Source organism: Toxorhynchites rutilus, chromosome 2 (genome assembly GCF_029784135.1).
Source record: "Toxorhynchites rutilus septentrionalis strain SRP chromosome 2, ASM2978413v1, whole genome shotgun sequence".
Lineage (NCBI taxonomy): Eukaryota > Metazoa > Arthropoda > Insecta > Diptera > Culicidae > Toxorhynchites > Toxorhynchites rutilus.
The window spans coordinates 25871065-25894805 of NC_073745.1; the positions used below are offsets into that span (position 1 = coordinate 25871065).

General features: G+C 40.2%; 1 protein-coding gene across 3 annotated transcripts in view; it reads right to left on the minus strand.

Moving 5' to 3' along the window:
* LOC129771684 (calbindin-32) overlaps positions 1 to 23741 on the minus strand; it is a 242733-nt gene that overhangs the window by 83865 nt on the left and 135127 nt on the right. For all 3 annotated transcript variants that reach the window (XM_055775596.1, XM_055775597.1, XM_055775594.1), the window contains exon 3: positions 15556 to 15726. In XM_055775596.1, the coding sequence (XP_055631571.1) occupies positions 15556 to 15703 (148 nt within the window). In that variant the 5' untranslated portion in view covers positions 15704 to 15726. The remainder of the gene's footprint in view (positions 1 to 15555; positions 15727 to 23741) is intronic.

The window sequence follows — 23741 nt, forward strand, 5'->3', positions numbered from 1 at the left end:
GATTGATAATAACCTTTTTTTGTTTTAAATCACATCAGGATTCATAATTTGTGGCTAAAAATTATTGTTAACATACAAAAATTCGAAGTTTCGAAAATTCCTAAAAATTCGATATTCCACAAATTTTGTCAAAAATAGTTTTACCATCTTGGGCCCATTTTTTAAATTTTCTGCATGACCTCTATTTTGTATGAAAAGATTTAAAAAAAAATTTAAAAATATGTATTTTGAATATTGCAAATTGAATTTTTATTTTGTAAATAAAAAAAGAGTATTATTTTTTTTTCTCAGCGTACATTTTTTTCATATTCAACTATCAATACTGTATAACTCTTTCTAAGACACTATTTCGGTACGACTCATAGTTTTTGAGATATAAATTATCAAAGATTTCTCTTACTCATATCGATACGCCCTTTTCAAAAGTTACGCTTGAGTCAAAAAATTCGCAATTGCTGTGGAAAACTCATATTTCCTCTAACCCAAACGGAATACACACTTTCATTCGATTCAAAAATACTCATGTTTTGTCATTTGTCGATTTCATTTGGAATTACTCATATACAAAATATACAAAAAATAACTTTTCAATTTTCCATCTTTCCGAATGGTTTTCATAACTTTTTGGCGTATAAATCTAACGCGTCAAACTTGATACTGACTGTTCAAATCAAATCATCAAATTGGCTAAAAAATGACAGTTTTCCAACTTCCATACAAAATTGGCTAAAAAAATGACTCAAATTTTCTAACTTTCCGGATGGTTTTCATAACATTTTTTGCATATAAAACTGACGCAGACTAACCGCATCAAACCTTGACTAACCGCATCAAACGATTGAACTCCTTCCCGTCGCTTGCAGTTTGGTTCAATGGACCTTTAGCTCTGGGGTAGTGGCTGACCTTCCCAACAGTAACCCCTTTATCGTTGTTTCATAGTTTGGTTGAACTTTAAGGTCAGGTAACAAAAGGCTATCAACCTCATTATGATTCGAAGGTATTTAACTCTCACCTCTTGGTTCCAAAAATTACGAAGTCGCCACTTTTCAGTCTATAACTACAGATTGCTTGCAGAATGAGAAACTTTTTCAGGCGCTTCAACTCCTTTTTCATTTTGTAGTCTTTCGAGGCACCCTGCCGATCGAGCTCGGTATAAAATTCTTGTTCAGGGATTTTCCGAGTACGACCTCGTAGTATGGTTCATGGCGACGCAATCATATTCCGTCAGAAAATTCGCAATGAACTTCTTCTTTATCTCCAGATTTTGCTTCATGTTACGGTCCGGTACAACTTGTGCCTTTAAACATTTCGAACCGGCGCTGTTTTTGCTTTTTGGACAAAATCTGTCATTTTCGCAGCGTCTTTGGATGACATCTTCGGATTCCATTTGAAAAGAACCGAAAATTTCGAATGACTTTTAGGATTGTCTACCTTTGGTTTACTGTCACTTTCAAATTTCCTTTCGACGATGAGTTCTTCCAATCGATTCAGGAAAGCACACACACATAGTTGATTTGGGATAGTTTAATAGTTCAATCAATTCACGAGCGGATGTTCCGGGATTTTCATTGCGAGCGTGGCGGATCGATTAGCGATGAACTTACTTCATTGACGTAGACATTACAGATTTAGAGTAAATATTATTATAGAGTTTAGGCTCAATATTTTGGACACATAGAAGATGGAGACTCAGAATAAAATTCTTGATATCAGTTTCTAAATACTGATACCCGATAGTAGACTCCAGAATTTAGATTCCAGGTTCCGGATCCTTTAATGTGCATTTTAGATTAGAGTTCAGATATCATGCTCCAAGTTTAAATAAACTCGAGAACGTGACGAATATGAATAGAGTATATATTTACTCGCGATGCGAACGCTGATTATCAGTATTGCAAGAAAATGCAGTCTCGCGGAATAAACGTTTGCTGTATTCGTCCGTTACGAAAGAAATTTCCACCTTCAGTTTTCAACCGAATAACACAGCTCTCACAGCTGTAAAATATCTTTCTTACTTCAGCTTGAAATTTGCTACACTTTGACGCCACTTGTAACCCGGAAATAATGCAAGGATTCACGAAAATTTAATGACCGTTTGCAAATAATCCCAAAATACTCCCAAAGTAACACAAGCTCTCTACCAGAAAAAATATAAAAATAAATTTACTTATTACTATTTTGAATGCATCGAACTTTTACAATAACTCTCAGTGAAAATTTTGGTGGCCTTGAAAACAACCGATAGGATTGCGTGATTTTGTAAAAACAGCTGAAGATGACTGATTCACTCCTTCTGATTGGTGAACGGGGCGTGTTTCATACACGTTGTTACAGGAGTATTATGCGTCCAGCCAGTGTGAATCACACAGAGGTGGAACTTGTGATGCAATCAGCCGCTTCTCTATTTTTCTTATTTCCTTTGGATAGAATGACATATGCAAGAGTGATTACCAGATAGCTACGATTGTTTCCGTAATGGTCTTCATATATTAAAATAGAATTCCTGTTCTGCTCTAGTAGCTTCGTTTGGTCTGTACTATTTAAGAAACACAAATTGGACTATTAAAACGATTGATTTAGCACGTTTAGATAATGCTAAACCTTTCAATATTACACAATGGTTTATCTAAAAAAATATAAACAAATAAACCCTGTTTTTTTACGTTGTTTTCTATCGCGGTTTTATTTTGCGTGGTTTTTTTGAAAATCAATACGGTTTTTTACGCGGATATTTCAATTAATGCGTTTTTAACGCATATTTTCCAATTAACGCGGTTTTCTTTTACGTGATACCCGCGTAAAAAACCAGAACAATATCACATCCCTCCATCATCTCACATTTTCCCCATGCTTCCTCAGAGCTTATGTTAGTAATGAGTAGTGATGAAAAGGATAATAGTTTGGCCAGGTAGCCGGATATTCGAGCTTTTTATTTGCGAATATGAACCTGGAAGAAACTGCATGTGTGAATGAACCAACAAAAGGATTACATTTTAGGGGAGAGGGATCAACATGTTTTTGCAATAACGCAATGAATGATGACAAAATTTTCCGTTTTGAATGAATATCCTTTAATGGAGCATCAAGTTTTTTACAAGGAATCTTGAACAGATATTTTTCTGATAAGGATTTTCTATCGCAATGATGAGATTTTTGTGGAAACATGCTTCATGGCTATATGGAGCAATGCTGATATCGTTTGATGAAGTAACAGGAATTATAACTTCTAACCTCTCCTGTATATTCGAGGTAATTTATCATTTTGCTGCAGAAAAAGCATTTGGACTAAGATGAGATTGCACATATAGTTAGCGACGGGTGCAGGAAAAATACTCCAATGCTAAAGAAAACGACTGTTATGTGAAAAACACTTCGAATCGATCGCTATCACGATTCTTACATTTGGTGGCCATTCTAAGGAGTATCGCCAATCAACAAGATTTTATAGAATTCATATTAATTGTTTTTTTTTAACTGGCATGTCACTAATCAAACATAATTTTTGATGATTTATAAATGATGTTAATGAGTAATTTTGTTATGGCTTATCTTGTTGTTATTATTTATATTTTCTGATATTCGGTATCCGACTGGATATTTAGCGGATATCCGTTTCATCTCTAGTAATTAGTGCTAATGACGGAAATTAGTACCGCACCTGCACCTAAATCTCGAGTGGATTTCAGGTGACCTATTTTTTACGTGGATTTTCCAATTAACAGCATTCTTTTATACGCGGTTTTTCCAATTAACGCGGTTTTTTTCACGAGGTGCGTATCCCCCGCGTACAGCGTGAACCTGAGTGTAAACAGTGTAAACATACATATCACGTAACTTTTTAGCAGTCTGCAGTGTGTTTTTTTTTCCTTTACGGAAATAAAAAAGCAAAATATGACGAATATGCTCTGTTGTGTACACCATACGAAAACTGACACCCAATTAATAATTTTCAACAAAAAACACGTGCAATTTGCTTCTAAAATAAGTGACAGCTAGCAAACTATAGAGGAAAACAAATCATAATAGTGACATAAGACATTCACAAACACCATTAAGGCCATCTATGTGTGAAATTGTAAATTTCTTTCCGGGCATTTTAGTGGAGTTTTCTGAACATTATATTATATGCCTACCTTTAGGAGAAATCTTCAAAAATTTGGCTTCCGAGGTGTTGAACTGAAAAAGTCTTAGCTTTTCAGATTAGTTTTCGGAAAGTTTAGACTTTGTTATAGAAAATATCATATTTTTTTCAGATTTCATTGTTTTCGCGAGGGTGAAAATGAATCGAAAATCATCTATAATCACTAGCCGATTCCACAAAACCACGCAAATCATCGGCTCTCTTCAAGACATTCTACTGAATGCTGAAATATCGATGCATTCGAAAATAAAATCCTAAGTGATAAACAAGCGAATTCAATAATACAATTACGTAGTCCTACGTCAACAATGGGATCGTTTTCTGGACATAAACTCCTATTATTTTTTTCTGAATTGAGCGTCTCTCACGTGTCTGCGTAGATAGGAAGTTTATCATCTCGGAAGCGATCAGTCTTAGGATATTAACACGTTGAACCCCGCGTCGGTCCCTAGGGGTCTATTGAGCTATTTTGGTAGGAAACCACTGACTGACTGGGACTGACAGTTACAAAATAAGAAAATAAAATAAGTTACAAAATATGGCTACTTTCTAGTCGAATTTCTGACTATTTTCTATCTATACAATAAGTATTTTTGGGATATGAGGTCTCCAGCGTTGCGATCGGAATTCCGTAAAAAAGAATTCTCGGTGATTAACGGAATTCTCTCGGTTACCTTCTCACGTTTCCTAAAGTTAACTCTCCGTCATAGCGATTGGAATTCGATAACTCGCGATAAATAATAGAATATACAGTGGTAGACATTCGTTTAGCCGCAGCCTATTTTCCCTCAACATTTTTAAAAATAAGTCAATTCTTTGTACAGTTTTGCTTATAAAAGACGATTATTGTTTATTTTCATCGAATTCATTCTAAAAAAAAAGTATAAATTCACTTTTTGTTTTCTAAGTAATTCAAATATGTGTAATCAGGGTGGACATTCGTTTAGCCGCATCCTAAAATTTCAATAAAAGAAAATTTGGGCTGCAAATTTCGAGTCCAATTGGTAGCTAATATTTAGTATGTCCACCTCCATTTCGGATCACTTTGAAAACTCGATTTGCCATCGAGTCAGACAGCTTTTAAAGTGTAGCCAAGATTCTCCATAGGTTCTCTATGGGATTGCAATCGACTGCCAACAGGTCATTCAAGAAGCGGAATGTCCTTCTCGGCAAACCATGCCTTCGATTGCTTGGAAACGTGGATCTATGCATAATCCTGATGAAAAAACGACATCCTCGGTAGCGTTATTCTCAATATGGCCAATCAAAACGTCCTCCAGTAATTGAAGATACTTTTCGGAGTTCATTCGGGTGAAAATGAAACAAACGAGAAGCTTGCTGTGATAGGAAACGGCTCCCCGCACTGTCAAACTTCCGCCCCCAAAGTTTCGCTTCGATCTCACGACATGCCGTTGACTTAAATTGTACCAATAGCAACTGTAACAGTCCGGACCATCCAAATTGAACTTTTTTCGCCGGAAAATACAACATTTCTCCATTCTAGTTTCCATTCCATGGGCGAAAATGAGATGGTTCTGCTTATGGGTGGCGGTCAGTTTCGGCTTCCCTTGAGGTTTCTTCTACATGATGTTTGGTGACTCATTCAAGATGCGCGCAATATGCCTCTTCGTTACTAGAACAACCGATTCTGCCTTAATGTATGAGCAGGACATCGTTTCCCGATTGCTTCGTGTCTTATTCGACCTTTAAGACGCAAAGTAACTCTGGTGTTCCCATTTGTTGGTCGTTATATCCCATATTTCTGGCACTATTTAAAGAAATTCCGTACCACTTTCTCAGATAGACCAATTTTTGTTACGATCGAGCGATTAGAAAACTTTTGTTCGCTGAATATCTTTAATATTTATCGCCCCTCTTCCGTCAATAGAATACCTTTCGCCATTCCCTTAAATTCTACGTAAATCACTAATCTGACCAACTTCTTACGTTGCACATCTAATATTTATCTTGTAAATTGAACATTCCCAATAATTTTTTCAATAAACACAGATAAAGGCTTGGTGATTATGCGAAAACTCGATTTTAATGCCCTGCGGCTAAACGTTTGTCTCGGGAAAAAACGACGTTTGAATGTTTATATCCACCGATGCCGCCTTGTGTGTGTGTGATTGTGACGCACGTCCTTTCAATAAAATTTACTTAAATATACTATCACTACAGCAAATAAGTATCCCGATAAAAAGAACATTCCTAGTTGCTTTGTAAGTGTTTCAAGTTTTGACGTAGGACTACGTCTTTCATTTCTATACCGGGGTGTAAAATCAATGTTTCGAAAACGAAAGCGTTACGCCGGAGACCGAGATTTTGAGAGTTAATAGTTTCTCAACAACTGAACGAAATGGTATGATAATCACTTCATTCGAAAGATAAAATGTCTACGCGTTCTATACTTGTTACTTTCTGATCCAAAAACTTGTTTCAATAGTCTTAAAATTGCTTTCAAAACAGGCTATTGAAATCACCAATCGGTATATAAGCGAGCGCCGCTCGGAAATCCACTCATTATTTCAAACAATACCATTAAAATGGTGAACAACTGTCAAATTAAAAATAAGGAACTTTTGCTCAACAGTATGATTTTAAATCCAAAAGCTGAACCAAAGATGTAAAGCCCAGACTGTGTCACTTGAACTGTAAAATATGTATGCAAATAGTAAAACATCTGAATAAAAATGCATTTAAGTTGTAAAGTTGTAAAGAAATCCACTCAGTTCTAATTGAACAGCGATTGGAGCATGTTGTCGCTGTTGTGGTGAAGGTCTTCGTTTATCATGAAAGCGCGAATGAACGGTGTCACCAAGAGCCTGTTTGTGCACCTTAGGCCAGAAGGGAATCCATCAGGAGGAGTGTGATGCCACAAACGGTTCCCCGGGAAGATGTCGAAGCAGCCGCTACACATACAGCCGCTACAGCCGCTAGCATCGAGAAGGATCCGGAAAATAATCTGCCATGGAATTTAAAAATACATTCATGTGAAAGAGTTTATTTGAATGTTTTCTATCCATGTAACACTGTGACCAAATACATTTGGTTTTGTGATTTTTCAATCAATCGCAATTAACAGGATAGCTTCTGAAGATTATTCTTCCCCATCAGTAGGATATTTCCGTATCCAATATTGTATGCGCCCGCAATCGATTATTGCTCAGTCGCCGAAAGTTCCGAGCTCAGAGAGTTCATTCCCCTCTAGTTTGCCATTTTCATTTTTCGTGAGGACATCGACAAGACAACATCGTTGCTGAGGGTGCTGGACGGCGAAGGATCGAGATCTGTCCTGAAACGCAAGCAGTTTGTTTGAACCTGTGAGGGAGCACAGAGAAGCCGATCCTTCAGGAGAAGAGAAGGTGACCATCGAAGCAGCCGCTACATACACACATACACGCACGGAATTCTTTCCGTTTGGATGCCATTCAGCATCGGGAAAGATCCGGAAAATAATCTGCCAGTTCCTCTGGGAATTTAAAAATACATTCATTCATTGGTTTTGTGATTTTTCAATCAATCGCAATTAACAGGATAGCTTCTGAAGATTATTCTTCCCCATCAGTAGAATATTTCCGTATCCAATATTGGATGCATAAAACCTTGTCCCTCCAACGTAACGCTCTCGTTTTCGAAGTCCCCCAAATATTCATTCATTCAGAATGAATTCAGATTCAACTTCAAAAAATGATCTCTAAATCAACGATAGTCCTACGTCACCCTTGCGGTTATACCATAGATATAACCCACTTCCTGTTTTTTTTTCAAGTGCGGCTAAATGAACGTCTATCACTGTATATAGAAACGACCCAATTAACTTTACAGATTTTCCTTCTCATGCTGCCTGGAGATAGTTTGCCGCGTGCTGTGACACATTAAATTTTCGGAGTTCCGATTCATAAATTGTTTACATAATCACATCACTTACCGCAGTGAATCCCGATTTTTAGCTCTTCCCACTAACAATTATTCCTTCCATGATAATCGCTAGGGAACCACGCTATAGAGGCGACCCTTATGGTCTTCGGGTGGCGATTATCATACTAACATTCCTTCCCTTCCCTTGGTGACATTATTGACCATTTAAAGCTTGAATCACCGAAAATTGCACAACGAGAATGATTTGCTAGTCCCAAGCGTCATTCTGTGTGATCTTTTTGTGCAATTTAGTTGGTTCAGGTCAACCACGGAGAGCAACTACGAATTGTACAGTCTACCCAAGCTCAAGCTCACGCTCAAGCTCTATACAACACGTATTTTTGGGAGCTGGGACCGACACTGAAATTGTGAAAACACTCTCGATGCGAGCTGAATGGAAAGCGCAGTAAGAACAATTCGGAACTCAACACGTTAATGAAGGTACACACAGTGTGTCGATTAAATTTCGTTACTGGTAGTGAACATGAATTTCCATACAGGTTTTTATAATATTTGCTGATTTTATCATTCAAAGTACTTTCTCCAGTTTCAATAAACGTAATATATGTGTAGTCTGGCTCGTTTGGAGAAGTGGCGGTTAATGTTTCGATTGATGCCGCAGTTGTCGCGGTTTATTGTTTGCAGAGAGTTCAAAATTTATAAATCAAAATCTCTTGTATTCTAAAATCTCAAGTTTCCGACACGATACAACATATTACACAACCATACTATGCCGGAAGAATTATCAGTACTTTTCAGTACTTTTTTTTAGCAGACTTATCTCACTTCTTAACTAGGCGAACCAAGCCAGAATTTTCACCTGCCCCCGGGCTTCTGAATGCCAAAGGGGGACTAGGCTCTGCGGAATGCACGTATCTGCATGCTAAGACAGCACGAGCACGAGCACGAGCAGATTTTGCAACCGTGGGTCTCCTCCAGATTCTGGTTCAGTGGAATAGCGACATCGATGATGGTGACTTTGCGGTCGGTCTTGTCGTAAACCATTATATCTGGGCGGTTGTGGTGGATCGAGAGGTCGGTCAGAACAGTGCGATCCCAGTACAGCTTGAAACGGTCATTTTCCAGGACAGGTGCAGGCAGGTACCGGTAGTTTGGTACGTTGTCTTCCAGTAGAGCACATTGGAGCGCCAGTTGTCGATGAACAATACGGGCCACGTTGTTGTGGCGCTCGGTGTAGGCTGCGTTGGCCAAAACGGGACAGCCTCCCATAATGTGCTCTATGTTTTCACCTGGTTGATGGCACATCCGGCAAATGTCATCAACGTCTTGATGCCAGACGTACCGCCTGCAGTTTCTCGTCGGCATTATCCTGTCCTGGATGGCTATCATGTCGGCTTCTACTACTGAAGAGAGTTCACCACGCGTTAGCCACAGATTAGATGCGGCCTTGTCGACGTGTGGCCGGTCCAGTTGATGGGGGTGGGCACCATGCACTGCCTTCTGCTTCCAAGCTGCAATCTTCTCCTCCACTGTCTGCAGATTGCAGTTGAGTTGGTACTCCGCTTGCGCCAAGTGTAGAGCGCTGTATCCTCTGTCGGCGGCGCAGACAGCTCGGTATAGCGCGTTTTGGTTGGCGTGTTCTGCGAAGTACTCGCGCAGTTTTCGTACCTGGGCAACACACATTGCAGATATGTCGATTATTCCAAGTCCCCCTTCTTTGCGTGGCAGTGGCCTCTTTAAATGCTTTCCTCATCCTCCTCTCAAGGTCCCCCTGGTCAGTTTTGCTTCATTTGACTACACCAAAACTGAAGATCAGCAGGGGAACCGCGAATGTGTTGATCGCGCGTACCTTGTTCCCCGCGTTGAGGAAAGTCCTCAGGACACAGTTCACTCGACTAAAGAACATGTCTCGCAGCTCCGTCTTGATGTCGGAGTGACGAATCTCGGTGAGCTGTCGGAATCCAAGTTATTTTTAGGATTCTCCCCGAACCATGTCTTTTATAAACTCACCTTCATAGACCTCGTTGCCCCCGGATTCGGTAAGTTGTCCCTTCAGCAGGTTTACACAGCGGCACTTGTCGAGGCCGAACTCCATGCAGATGTCCCTGCTTATATCTTCGACAACCCGGATAGCTAAACCCAGACGCTGACGTGAATCAGCGTAGACCTTGAGATCGTCCATGTAAAAGGTATGGGTCACTTCTTCGTTGGCGCCGTCCCCATACCTTAACTTATAGCCATGACCGTTCCTATTGAGCGTCCTGCTGAGGAGGTTCAGTGCCAGACAAAACCAAAGCGGGCTGAAAGAGTCGCCTTGGAATATCCCCCTCTTTATCTGCAGCGTTCTAGATTGCAACACATTTTCCCCATCACTAAGGTGCAGGGACGTACTCCACTGCCTCGTCGCATGCTACAGGAACCTAACGACGACGGGGTCAATTTTGTAGAGCTCCAATACCCGGACGAGAATCGAGTGAGGTATGGAGTCATAAGCCTTCCTGTAATCGATGTAGGCCATGCTTAGGTTCCGCTGGTTATATACCACCTGACCGACTATGGCTGCGTCGATGGTGGCCTGGTCTTTGCAGCCATGCGTATTTTTTCTGCATCCTTTCTGCTCTTCTGCGATGATGTGATGTTGTTCGCAGTGAGCAGAAACTTTGACGGTAATGATACTGCTTAATATCTTGTACAGACTCGATAGGCACGTTATCGGTCTGTACTTTGATGGGTTCAATGTGTTGCTGTCTTTCGGGAGGAGGAAGGTGATGCCACGGGTGGCGAATTCAGGGAGGTTGCGTGGGTCACGTAGCACCTTGTTGAAGCACTCAGCTATCTTTGGATGTGCGATGGTCAGCTTCTTGTGCCAAAAGTTCTGAACACCATCGGGGCCCGGTGCTGCCCAGTTCCTCAGGTACCGCGAGGCTTCGCGGACATCGTTCTCTCCGACGATGATAGCTGGCATCTCTCCAATTTCACCACAACTCTCCTCCTCCCGTCTTAACCACATTTGCCCGTCGCGATGTTCTACTGGGGTCTCCCAAATACCAGCCCAGAAGTTCGTCACATCGCTAATATCTGGTAAACCTTCGCGGTAGTCGGGCTTCTCGTCGCTAATGTGGTCGTAGAACGCTTTCTCGTTATCTCTGAACGTCCGATTTTGTTCCTGGCGCTTTGCAGAGTCGGAGTAACGTTTCAGCCGTTTTGTAAGGATGCTCAATTGCTGTACTAGTGTGTCGAGTTTTTCCGTCAGCTGGTGAGCTCCCAGCTGGCGAAGTTCAGTAGGCCGCACGATCACAGCAACTTGGCGACATAATTTCGCCGATCTGCTGCCTCTTTTGTACGCCATCAGTCTTCCAATTGCGGCGCGTTTGTTTAGGATCCGTTGCTCCAATCTCCTTCGCCATGGAGGCTCAAGCCTTTCACGGAGATGTTGGAGCAGTCCGCCTCTTGGCCTAATACGGTATCCTAAACTTTTGGCGGTCGCCACAGCAGCACAGTAAACTTTCAGTTGCTGCTCCTCCATGTCCTCAGCATCAACCAAGTACAGCGGAAGAACGTGCTCGTTCATGAGCTTCACTGCACTTGTCAGCCTGCGGGAATGCTGCAACTTTGGAATCCAGGGGCGCGACAAAGGATCTGTGTCGTGAAACTGTGAGATCGCCTCGTCGTAGTTGAAGACCAGATCGCGTAGTAGTTGTTGATCTGGCTGTGGGTCTTCCGGCTCAGGGGGTTGTTGTGCTGTTGCCTCCACTGATGCTGATTCGCGTGCCCCACTCGTGAATGAATTGCTCAGCCGTACTGAACTTCGTCTCGACACATTGCTTGCTCTGTTCGTTCTGGAGCTTAGTTCTCTCTGCACCTGCTGCTTGATCTCGTCGATTTGCGTTTGGGAGAGCATGTTGTTGGGTGCTATCGCTCTACGCCTCGCGTTCATCGCGTTCTGATCAAGCCTCCCGACGAACTCTGGCTACGCTTCCTCGAACATTGTTAGTATTCGAGGGCGACCGCTCATGTCCGTCTCCAAAGCAGTGCAGATGTAATAGGCGCGGATCACGAATTCGTTCATTTCGTGTGTCCACATGATCCGTCGCCTAGTGGTACCCACAAGTGTGGACGACTGTCGTCTGACAGTCGCAACACGCCTCGTAGGCGCAGCGTTTCGTTGGTGATGTCGATGGCTGCTGTTTCCGTGTGGCGGTAGCTCTTCGGGTTGAACCCGGCTGGTGGCCCGCTCTTGCACCTCGCCCTCCAGCCACTGGCCGCTCGCTCTTACACCCGTTCCAGTACGAGCTCCAGTTCGGGGACCCTCCTAGGGTGATCGCATTCGAAGTATTCGTCTTGACCTTAGCTCCATTTCATGGGTGTATCTCCTTTGCCCGGGAGACAGCGGGTTGGCAAGGTATATTAGAGTCCCACCTTGCCAGAGGAACCTTTTCGGGGCGCCGCCCCTAACATGGAGACAGACGCACCCCTAAACCTCCAATGACCCGGGAAGCCTTCCCCGGGAGAGATATAGCGCTCTGATTCGCTCGCACCCCCTCACTTAGCCACTTTCGACACCCGTTCTCGGAGCCAAGACCAGGTGTGTTTCCAGTTCACGCCCGATCTAAAAATGTCGTCATATGATCTTCGTGGAGGCGTGAGATAGAAACATTTGAGACCAACAGGTAGGCTCCTACCCTAGTGTTGATCCTCATTTGAGATTTTTTTTTTAAATTAATGCCATTATGAAAACAATTCCGAAACTGATCAACAAAAACATATCGACATTTAAGGGTGTCACCATGATATCGAGAAAGTTGAAATATTAGGCTGTCAAAAAAGTCCTGCGGTATTTCCGCGAGGTGTCGTTGTAAGCGCGTAGTTCTAGTTGTATTCATTGTATCGAGTCATACTATAGCTTGTTGGATTTTTGGTATTTTTGCGCGCTATAATATAGTCCTTGACAGTGTTTTGTTTGGTTAAGTCGTTCGTGAGTTATAGTGTCGCAAATATGGAGCAAAATAAAGAGAAAATACGACATATTTTACAGTACTACTATGACAAAGGCAAAAATGCATGTCAAGCTGCCAATAAAATTTGTGCAGTTTATGGACCCGATACAGTTTCCATTTCCACCGCACAACGATGGTTTCAACGTTTTCGTTCTGGTGTAGAGGTCGTCGAAGATGCGCCACGCTCCGGAAGGCCTGTCGTCGAAAATTGCGACAAAATCGCTGAATTAGCCGAGAAAGACCGGCATAGTAGCAGCCGTAGCATCGGCCAAGAGCTGGGGATAAGTCATCAAACCGTTATTAACCATTTGAAGAAGCTTGGATTCACAAAGAAGCTCGATGTATGGGTGCCACACACGTTGACGCAAAAAAACATCTTTGACCGTGTCGACGCATGTGAATCGCTGCTGAATCGCAACAAAATCGACCCGTTCCTGAAGCGGATGGTGACTGGCGATGAAAAGTGGGTCACTTACGACAACGTGAAGCGCAAACGGTCGTGGTCGAAGCCCGTTGAAGCGTCAGACGGTGGCCAAGCCCTCATTAACGGCCAGGAAGGTTCTGCTGTGTGTTTGGTGAGATTGTCAAGGAATAATCTATTATGAGCTGCTTCCCTATGGCCAAACGCTCAATTCGGACCTGTACTGCCAATAACTGGACCGCTTGAAGGTAGCACTCATGAAGAAGAGGCCATCTTTGATAAACAGAGGCCGCATTGTCTTCCATCAGGACAACGCCAGGCCACACATTTCTTTGGTGACGCGCCAGAAGCTCCGGGAGCTCGGATGGGAGGTTCTTTTGCATCCGCCGTATAGTCCGGACCTTGCACCAAGTGACTACCACCTGTTTTTGTCCATGGCGAACGAGCTAGGTAGTCAGAAGTTAGCCACAAAAGAGGCCTGTGAAAATTGGCTATCCGAGTTTTTTGCCAATAAGGAAGCGAGCTTCTATAACAGGGGTATTATGAAGTTGGCATCTCGTTGGGAACAAGTCATCGAACAAAATGGCGCATATTTGACTTAAAACAGATGATTGTAACTAATTATATGAACAAACGAAAATTCAAAAAAAAATACCGCAGGACTTTTTTGACAGCCTAATATACTCGAAAGGGGTTAGATCAGGAGACGAACGATTCTGTTGCTCAACTTCAAAATCTGAGCCGTTAGGGTGTATGCAAAATTGATTATTTATAGCAAAATAAAGTGATCTAGTCTCATGAAAACAATTTTGTCAGAAGCAGATACAGTGACTCAAAACCGTACTCGTAATCCACCATGCAGATCCCTTTTCCCTTCTTTTGAAAGTCGAAAACAAGCTTTCGGCACATTCTATTTAGGTAAAGTCATAGTGACATATGAGAGTTAAAAGGTTTGCTATCTGTTTTCAGAATAATGTTTTTTTCTCTACAAATGGACTCGGACTCATAATCGTACGCTGGTTGAAATCTCTACTCGATCTCGAAGGCGTTGGCCAATTTCCTAATTCCATCATTAGTATGGTATTCCTTGTTCATTGCAACTATTTTTAGCTGTCTTTAGCCGTTATCTACGAGTTTTTTGTGTATTCGGAAGGAATATTTATCAATTTTTTCATTAAGTGGTTTTTAAAATCGTTATGTTTAGAAATTTTATGATTTTTAAATTTCCTACACAGATAACCTCCTTAGTTTTTTTTTAATGGGATTGATGTCGAAAGATTTTGGAGGAATATCAATAACTTTTGAGTAATTGTAATGTAACCATGCTCGAACTTCATATGCCTTGAGCTCTGGGTCATTGTATGGACAAAACTTCAATCCTCGATTCCATCACATTTTGTTGACACTTTGCTTCATATTTTCCTTCAGGATGTTCAAGTAAAGATTTGGATCCATTACACCATCGATAGAAACCAAAAGCCTTTTAACTCTCATATGACACTATTATTTTATCTAAATAGAATGTTGTTTTCGACTTATCAAAGAAGGGAAAAGAGATCTGCATGGTGGAGTACGATTACGGATTTGAGATACTGTATATGGAAAGCGATTGAACTTCATCAACAATTCAAGTCACATTTCCATTTAGCGAACTAACAACAAGTATATCCCATTGAAACCACCTGCCTTCAACCGAAAACATGTCCAAATACACCATACATTCCACCCAAATTTACATCGAAAGCACCGCTTCAGCTGTTGCTCACTGAAGAATGATTTTTGCTAACAGCCTCCACATTGACAAACAACAAGAGCCGTTCGGTTGAATACCGCTACTCATGCGAAAATAATAAAACACGACATCTGTTCCGCTTTTTTGTGCTGATCTCATCGGAAATTTCTTCTGATTTTTGCTTGGTCGTACTTTTTTTTCAAATCAATATACGCAGAAAGAGCTTGGCTTCACAAATCGTTAAATTTTGTTACACACGCGAATTGAATGTCGAAAGTGGAAAATAAAAACAACCCAGAGGAGAGGTTGAATGTGGGTGGGGGAGCGCGTCTCTCTCACTTTTGTCTTTTTCCGGTTCTTTTCATTTGTGAGGAAAGCTTACCGTCCCGGTCGTAATGACTCCAAACGTCCATAAACTGATTGGCGGACAGTTTCTTCAGCTCGCGCGACTCCGGATCCCGATACTGGCGCATGAAGTTCTGTGCCTTCTCGATGTGTACCTTCTGCTGCTGCTGCTGTTGGTGTTCCATTTCGGTTTTGTTGTGATTGTTTGCTGAAAGACAGAGGAAGGAAAATAAATTAGGTTGGAAGCAAGATGTGTAATTGATTCTCTAACAGAGGAAACATTTAGTTGAGAGTGACTTTAGAAACGGGGTTCTACGCAGTTCGAATACATATCCTAGAAAGTGACGATGCTCTTCCGAATACAGTCGCCCTTAATTAGTATCAAATGTTGGCAAAAATTGTCATGGACCCAACCGCACTGTTCTCCACAATTAAATAACCCACGGTTGAGTGGAAAGTGCTTAATATGCCACCTTTCCCTCACACTGCCTCGAGCCTGTGACAATGGACACCCGGCTCATGTCACCACTCCCTCGTGTCTGTGATTATAACCAGAGTGGACACACTTTCCCAAGAATTTGTTACGGAAGGACAACCGCGCCACCGGAGAACGTGTCGCCACTCGTTCCTAGTTCTCCGTCAAGCACACGAACACACACACATTCCTCTGAAGAGCGGGAAAATTTCCATCCTGGGAATGAGTTGGAGGAACATGCCGCTCGAAACAATGTTGACGCTGACTTTCGGAAGGAGAATACGCTGTATCCCTCCAGCTGTTTTTGCATGCAACGACCAGCTTAGAAAATGTAGCTGCGATTGCGGGCGAAGCAGAGTGAGAGAGACGGGCGTGAAAACGACATGGCTCTGGCTGATGTTTTACACTTCGAGACATGGAATCAATATCCTGCTCTAATAGAGCCATGATTCCGTGGAGGTGCAAATTCAGCCCGGAGCGGGAAGCATAGTTGACGCATCAGGCGTTAGAAAACGCCTAGCTAGCGCCAGAGTCTTGAAGGTTATTTCTTTATGTATTTCGACAATCAATTAAGTACTAACATACTTTGCACAATGATCCAGGAGATGCATTTAAGTGGAAATTAGCATTGAGAGCTCGACAGTTATTCTCTAGACAAAAACTGTCTTCGACAAAGTTGTTACATATGATAGGGTGACCAAAATTGTCGATGAAATAAAAAATCTAACTTTTTTATCTTTATAGATTGGGGTAGTGGGGGGCAAAGTGGTCACCGGCTTGTTTGGTAGTAAAACTATTGACTATAGATGCCGTATTGATAACCACCTTATGTTTGAAGCATTTAATGACTTTTGAGTAACCCTGTACTCCAAGAGAGCTGTCGCATGTCAAAATATAATTAAGAACAGAAATTGCTCTCTTGATAGCCTTTCGGCCGTAGTTCTGTGCGCAAGGTATCTAAGGAATTTCAAGTGAAATTTATTTAATTCAATTTGATATGTTGGACAAATCATCAGTTTGGAAGTCTGTTCACATTTTCTAGGAGAGGTGAACAGATATTTTGTTTAATACCAGCGATTCATTAGCATAGAAATCGCATTGATGTTTGGGGGCAAAGTGGTGATAGATGAATAACAACTTACAATGTTCTGTTTACTAAAACTTATATACCACATCACATTCTGCTCTTGAAGAGGTTCCTTTTGTGGCTTTGACCCTTGGAAAATATGCCACTCCAACTAAACCAAGCCTCATTATGCGGTACGTTATGTGTTTCTTACTACGTTTTTATATGCATGAGAGAATTCAAATTGGGAAAAAAATTATAGGCGAATAGGCCAAGCTCATTTCAAACATGTACCTACTACATCAAATATGATTTGAACAAATTTCGACGAAAAAAAAAACGCATAAATCTATCCCTTGAAATAACCGCCTTTTTTCTAAATTGCGTTAGGGTCACCATAAAAAAAACTGTTTGTTTGCTCTAACTTTTATATTTCAAAATTTATACACAAATTTTCTTCGAAAGACTTTTAGAGCTTACTAATACAAACATTTTTCGGAGCAGAACTTGTCAATATCTCAACTTCACTCAAAGTTATTGATATTTCTTCCCAAAAAATACGCTTTCTTCAATTGCTTGCCATTCTTTCTGGGGCAAACATGAAAAATATTTGTCGAAGAAACAACAAATTTCACTCTATATAATATGTGATTTTCACAGATATGTTATTTTTTTGTATTTGAGTAAATTGAAATTGAAAGTTTTTGGGTGAAACCCCAACAGTAACTTTGAGCGGGATAAGGATATTGACAAATTCTGCATCGCAAAATGTTAGTATTAAAAAGCTCTAAAAGACGTACGAAGACAGTTTTGATGTAGAATTTCAAATATAAAAGCTAGAGTGTAAAACCGCATTTTTCATGGTTACCCTAATGCAACATAGTTAAAAAACAACTTTGTGGGAAATATTTATTCTTTAGACAAAAACTGTCTTCGACAAAGTTGTTACATATGATAGAGCGCTTATTTTTATGTTATCAAAAATAGGGTGACCAGGATTTCTGATGAATTAAAAAATCTAACTTTCTTATTTTTATAGATAGAGATAAACATAATTCGTCAATGTTTTAGCCCGAATTATTTTAAATAACGTTGTAGAACAAATCTTTTGACGTAGGATTACGTCTGTACATATTGGGGTACAAATTGAAAATCGAAAATCGAGCAAATCGTGAAAATTGTCCAATTTCAAACGTTTGTTGCTCAGTCATTTCATGATAGATTGATGAAATTTCAATCGATTTCGGCACTTCATAATTTTTTTTTATTTTGAAAAAAATAATATATGTCATGAAACTAACTATCGAACAACTGAAAAATCTCAACCCCTATCCTAATGGAAATACCCACTTCTGATTGATCGCTGCTGCCTGGGGGGAATCGGCATTGCAAATACATGAAAGTAGGTGGAGCTTTTGTTCCTACCGAAATGTATTCCCTAACAGAAACATCAAAACTAACCTGCCTGGGGGAATTCGGCATTGCAAATACAAGAAAGTAGGGAGAGCTTTTGCTCCCACCGAAATGTGTTCCTTAACAGAGACATTAAAACCAAATCATAATCAAAGTTTTAACAAAAGTTTAACGATGTAATTCTTCAAACATATCCAAAATCAACAGATAGCCTAATGGAATCCTACGTCAACTATGCGGTCGTGTCTCGGACACAACCCTCCTGTGACTTTTTTTCTATCTTTTGATATAATCGATTTAGCGCTTTTTTTACTAGGTTGCATTAAGGTGACCATGAAAAAGCGGGTTTTTTTTTTGCTCTAACTTTTATATTCCAAATTCTACCTCAAAACTGTCTTCGTACGACTTTTAGAGCTTATCAAGGCCAATATTTTGCGATGCAGAATTTATCAATATCCTAATCCTGCTCAAAGTTACTGATGGGGTTTCACCCAAAAACTCATGATTTCAATTTTAATTTACATTTACAATTTTTAAATTTGTTCTTTCAAATTTCGTCAACGAACATTTTTTATATTTGCCCTAGAAATAATGGCAATCAATTGGAGAGAGCGTATTTTTTGGGAAGAAATATCAATAACTTTGAGTGAAGTTGAGATATTGACAAGTTCGGTATCGCAAAATGTTTGTATTAGTAAGCTCTAAAAGTTTTTTGAAGACAGTTTGTATGTAAAATTTGAAATATAAAAGTTAGAGCAAACAAACAGTTTTTTTTAATGGTGACCCTAACGCAATTAAAAAAAGGCGCTATATCGGTAGAGGTAGAAAAAAACTTTGTTCTACAAAGATGTCTCAACAAACTGGGACTTCAACATTGTCGAACTATGTTCACCTCTACCTATGATGATAAGAAAGTTAGATTTTTTATTTCATCGACAATTTTGGTCACCCTATTTGATAACACAAAAATCAGCGCTCTATTATAAGTAACAACTTTGTCGAAGATAGTTTTTGTCTAGGGAATAACTGTCGAGCTTTAAATGCTAATTTCCACTTGAATGCACCTCCTGGACCATTGTGCATTGGTGTGAGTGTAGTGACGCTGTTCCTGAGAAACTATCCGAGACATACATTGAGCGCGAAGATGGAATCGAAATCAAGCACAACGATTATTAACACTATCATTCGTGTCATTCGCTCAAACACGTTCTTTCGTTAATAGTTAACTTCCCTCTTACATGCCTGTGGCAAAAAAAAAGAAGTTAACAAAATTTGAGAGTTTGTCGTGCGAACTCTATTTTAGTGGAAACAGTTCATAGTACAATTGCGTACCCAAACAACGAAAGATTCTCTTGCCACTCTTTGGTCGACCTTCAATTCTACCATTATAACCGCACAGATATCCTACAAATTGTCATTGTCCCAACCATTTCAACTATTCACCCACAATGGAAGAACGAGTTAGAATGTCATGCGATCGAACCGGCCGGTTTTGGCGAGAAGCATAATAGCTTTCGGGAGCGAAGATTTACTGGCGTAGATAAATTTCAATAACCGTAGCACCGATATACAAAGCCTGTCTGCAGCATTTTGAGGTTAGCGTTCCAGATTCTACGGTTGAAGCCGAACCAGAGCAGGGCAATGATTGCCGGTGCAGTTAAAATTCCTGGCTACAAACCACAAACCACCTAACAAATGTTCTGGTTCATGTGCCCACGTATGAGATATGTTTACCGGTGATTAATAACACACACAGGTTACAGTGACATAAAATTTGATTCGGGTCGTGGTTCATCTTTCATAGCTGTCCACAAAATGATTGTAGGATTGTTACCTGATATTAACATGACAACATTGTCCCGCTAAACTCGCTAGAATGAAAGTAGAGTTGTTTTGTTCCTCTTTTCGAAGTAGATATTTGAGAAAAAAAACAGGAAGTGTGTTATATCTATGGTATAACCGCAAGGGTGACGTAGGACTATCGTTGATTTAGAGATCATTTGTATGAAGTTGAATCTGAATTCATTTTGAATGAATGAATATTTGGAGAACTTCGAAAACGAGAGCGTTACGTTGGAGGCACAAGGTTTTATGCATCCAATATTGGATACGGAAATATCCTACTGATGGGGAAGAATAATCTTCAGAAGCTATCCTGTTGATTGCGATTGATTAAAAAATCACAAAACCTAATGTATTTGGTCACAGTGTTACATGGATAGAAAACATTAAAATAAACTCTTTCATATGAATGTAATTTTAAATTCCCAGAGGAACTGGCAGATTATTTTCAGTAACGATTAGATATTTCCACATTTTCCTCGATACTGTAAGCCCACCAGTGGTTAATGCTAACTCGATAACCATCTGTTAATAGCACTTGATTGAAACATATTTGGTCACAGTGTTACATGGATAGAAAACATTCAAATAAACTCTTTCACATGAATGTATTTTTAAATTCCTAGAGGAACTGGCAGATTATTTTCCGGATCTTTCTCGATCCAAACGGAAAGAATTCCGTGCGTGTATGTGTGTGTGTGTACCGGCTGCTTCGAGATCTTCCCGGGGAACCGTTTGTAGCATCACTCTCCTCCTGATGGATTCCCTTCTGGCCTAAGGTGCACAAACAGGCTCTTGGTGACACCGTTCATCCGCGCTTTCATGATGAATGAAGAGCTTCACCACAACAGCGACAACATGCCCCAATCGCTGTTCAATTAGAACTGAGTGGATTTCCGAGCGGCGCTCGCTTATATACCGATTGGTGATTTCAATAGCCTATTTTGAAAGCAAATTTAAGACTATTGAAACAAGTTTTTGGATCAGAATGTAACAAGTATAGAACGCGTAGACATTTTATCTTTCGAATGAAGTGTTTGTCATACCATTTCGTTCAGTTGTTTAGGAGCTATTAACACTCAAAATCTCGGTCTCCGGCGTAACGCTTTCGTTTTCGAAACTTTGATTTTACACCCCCGGTATAGAAATGAAAGACGTAGTCCTACGTCAAAAATTGAATTATTACAGGAAATGAAGAAAACTGGAAAATCTTTCGCTTGCTTCATGCAATTCGATGAAAAATCAATTTGATTATCCTCAAATAGACGTTGAAAACGTTTCGTAAATTGATTTATTTATCATAATGGAGGAATCTAAAAAGGGCACTCTTCTTCAGCTTTTCTCGAATAACGAAGCGATATCAGAAACTGCAACCACCAAAAATACGTCTGTTATGAATTGGTGTACACTCCTGATGTTCTCCAGAACTCATTCCAGCACTAATTATTTGTTCTCAAACTTGGAAAGATTCCCTCAGGAGAATCAATTTGTGTTTTCCATTGATTACTCTGAAAAATGAAAACTTTTCCGATGCAAATGGAGTATTGTGTAATCTGAAAAGAAAGCCCATGGAAGACGACTCTCAATGATGTACATACGATTCGGTACCAGAAAGTATATCTCGACCTGGGATGATTCATTCCATTTTCATTCATTCAATCAGATCGGCACAACAATCGAAAATGTTACGAACTTGGGAAAAAAAACTTTTACAACACACCAAAGGTTCAAATTGTTTCCACTTTTGTTCCTTTTTTCGGCCAATCCTTTCCTATACTTCAAAGTGAATGGTATGAAATGAGTGCGGGTTGAAGCTGAACCCATTTTGGTGCCCAAAAGAAAGTTTTAAATTTACAGTAAATGCCGACAGACCCACATGCACAATTATTTGAACAACCGCCCAAGCAAATATGTCTGCTAGGGAACCATATTTGCCTTTTACTCGTTAAAATTCATGACCAAAAAGGAGGTGGGAGAATCAAAGCATTATGTTCGTGACTATTGCCATTAGAAGTTCTGAGTGTCCTTCGAGCAACCGGCAATATTGTAATCGGTAAGAAGTTGTCGATTACGAATCGATCGGAAACTCCCATCTTGAAGCAAACTTCAGCATGAACTGAAAACTATTTCGTCACATAAACGTGAAACGAACGCAATGTGTGAAGTGGAAAACTTCCCATTCGCATCATCTGTGAGTCTGATAACATCATCATTCAGTGGACAGAGACTCGCCTGCAAAGAGTCTAAAACCCTGGAACTGAATTATTGTACGACGGATGCGCCAAAAGCGCCAGGCAGCAATCCCCACGCTGCTGCATTACGGATAACAAAGTTCGACTCGCTTTTGTCCACACAATCCACACACACACACACAAACAGAAGTCAACTGAACCGCCCACGATGGCGGTAAAGTTGGTGAGCTGGTAAAAGCTGTGGCGTTGCCCTTCTAACCGACAACCGTACCGCTTGTCATCGATGATTTAGGGCAAATTTTGTGTGCGATAAATTTTCAATTATGACACCATCGTTGCCGAGGCCACAGCAATCGGAATAGAATGATGATTATTCCTGATGCTCGGCCGGTTGCGAAAGGATTTAAGTTCATTCGAGAGCGGAGGGGTTTCGGGTGTGACGCATTGCACAGGAAATAGATTCGATATCGAGAACGAATGAAAACATGCAAAATTTGATTAGACTTTTTCTCTGAATTTGGTGAAATTTGTTCATGAACATTATTCAGCTAGTTTGCAGTACCGTTTTGACTCGAATTCCGAACCCTTCAATTTAAAAACTAAAGGGCCTGGTTGAGAGAATACTCTTACGCCTAAATGGCTACTGTGTAAATGTACATTATGCAATGGTATAGAAGGAATACTCTTACACCGAAAAATGGCAACTGTGTAATGCTTTATTTATAGATATGATAAACATGTGACATGTACACGATTGAAATTCAGCTCTGTTTCAGCTAAATGAGCCTAAAATAAACAAATGAGATGAAAAAAATCTCTCAACTCCTGGACTATTTTATCAAAAACTACTATAGTAATTTTACAGAATTGTATATTAACTAATACTCTTCCAAGAAATTAACAAGTTTTGCCATTTTTGTTAGATTTTGTTTACTTCCTTACATGGCTTTTTTTTAAAGTGTTCAAATATGCGTTGACAAAAAAAGCCGACCCCAAAAATAATATTAAAATCATCCGAAACCATTGAGTAACCCCTCGTTTCTACATGTTATGACAGCTGTGCGCTGTGCGATATTATTTATAACCGGGGTCATGCGGATAGAATCAAATTGGTTGTCAAAAAGAATCCAACCGAAATGTCAAAAGAGATCCAATAATCGGGAGAGGAAAAAAGTGTTACTTTTCTTATAATTATCCACTACATAGAGAATGTATAGTTATGAAAGGCAGAAATA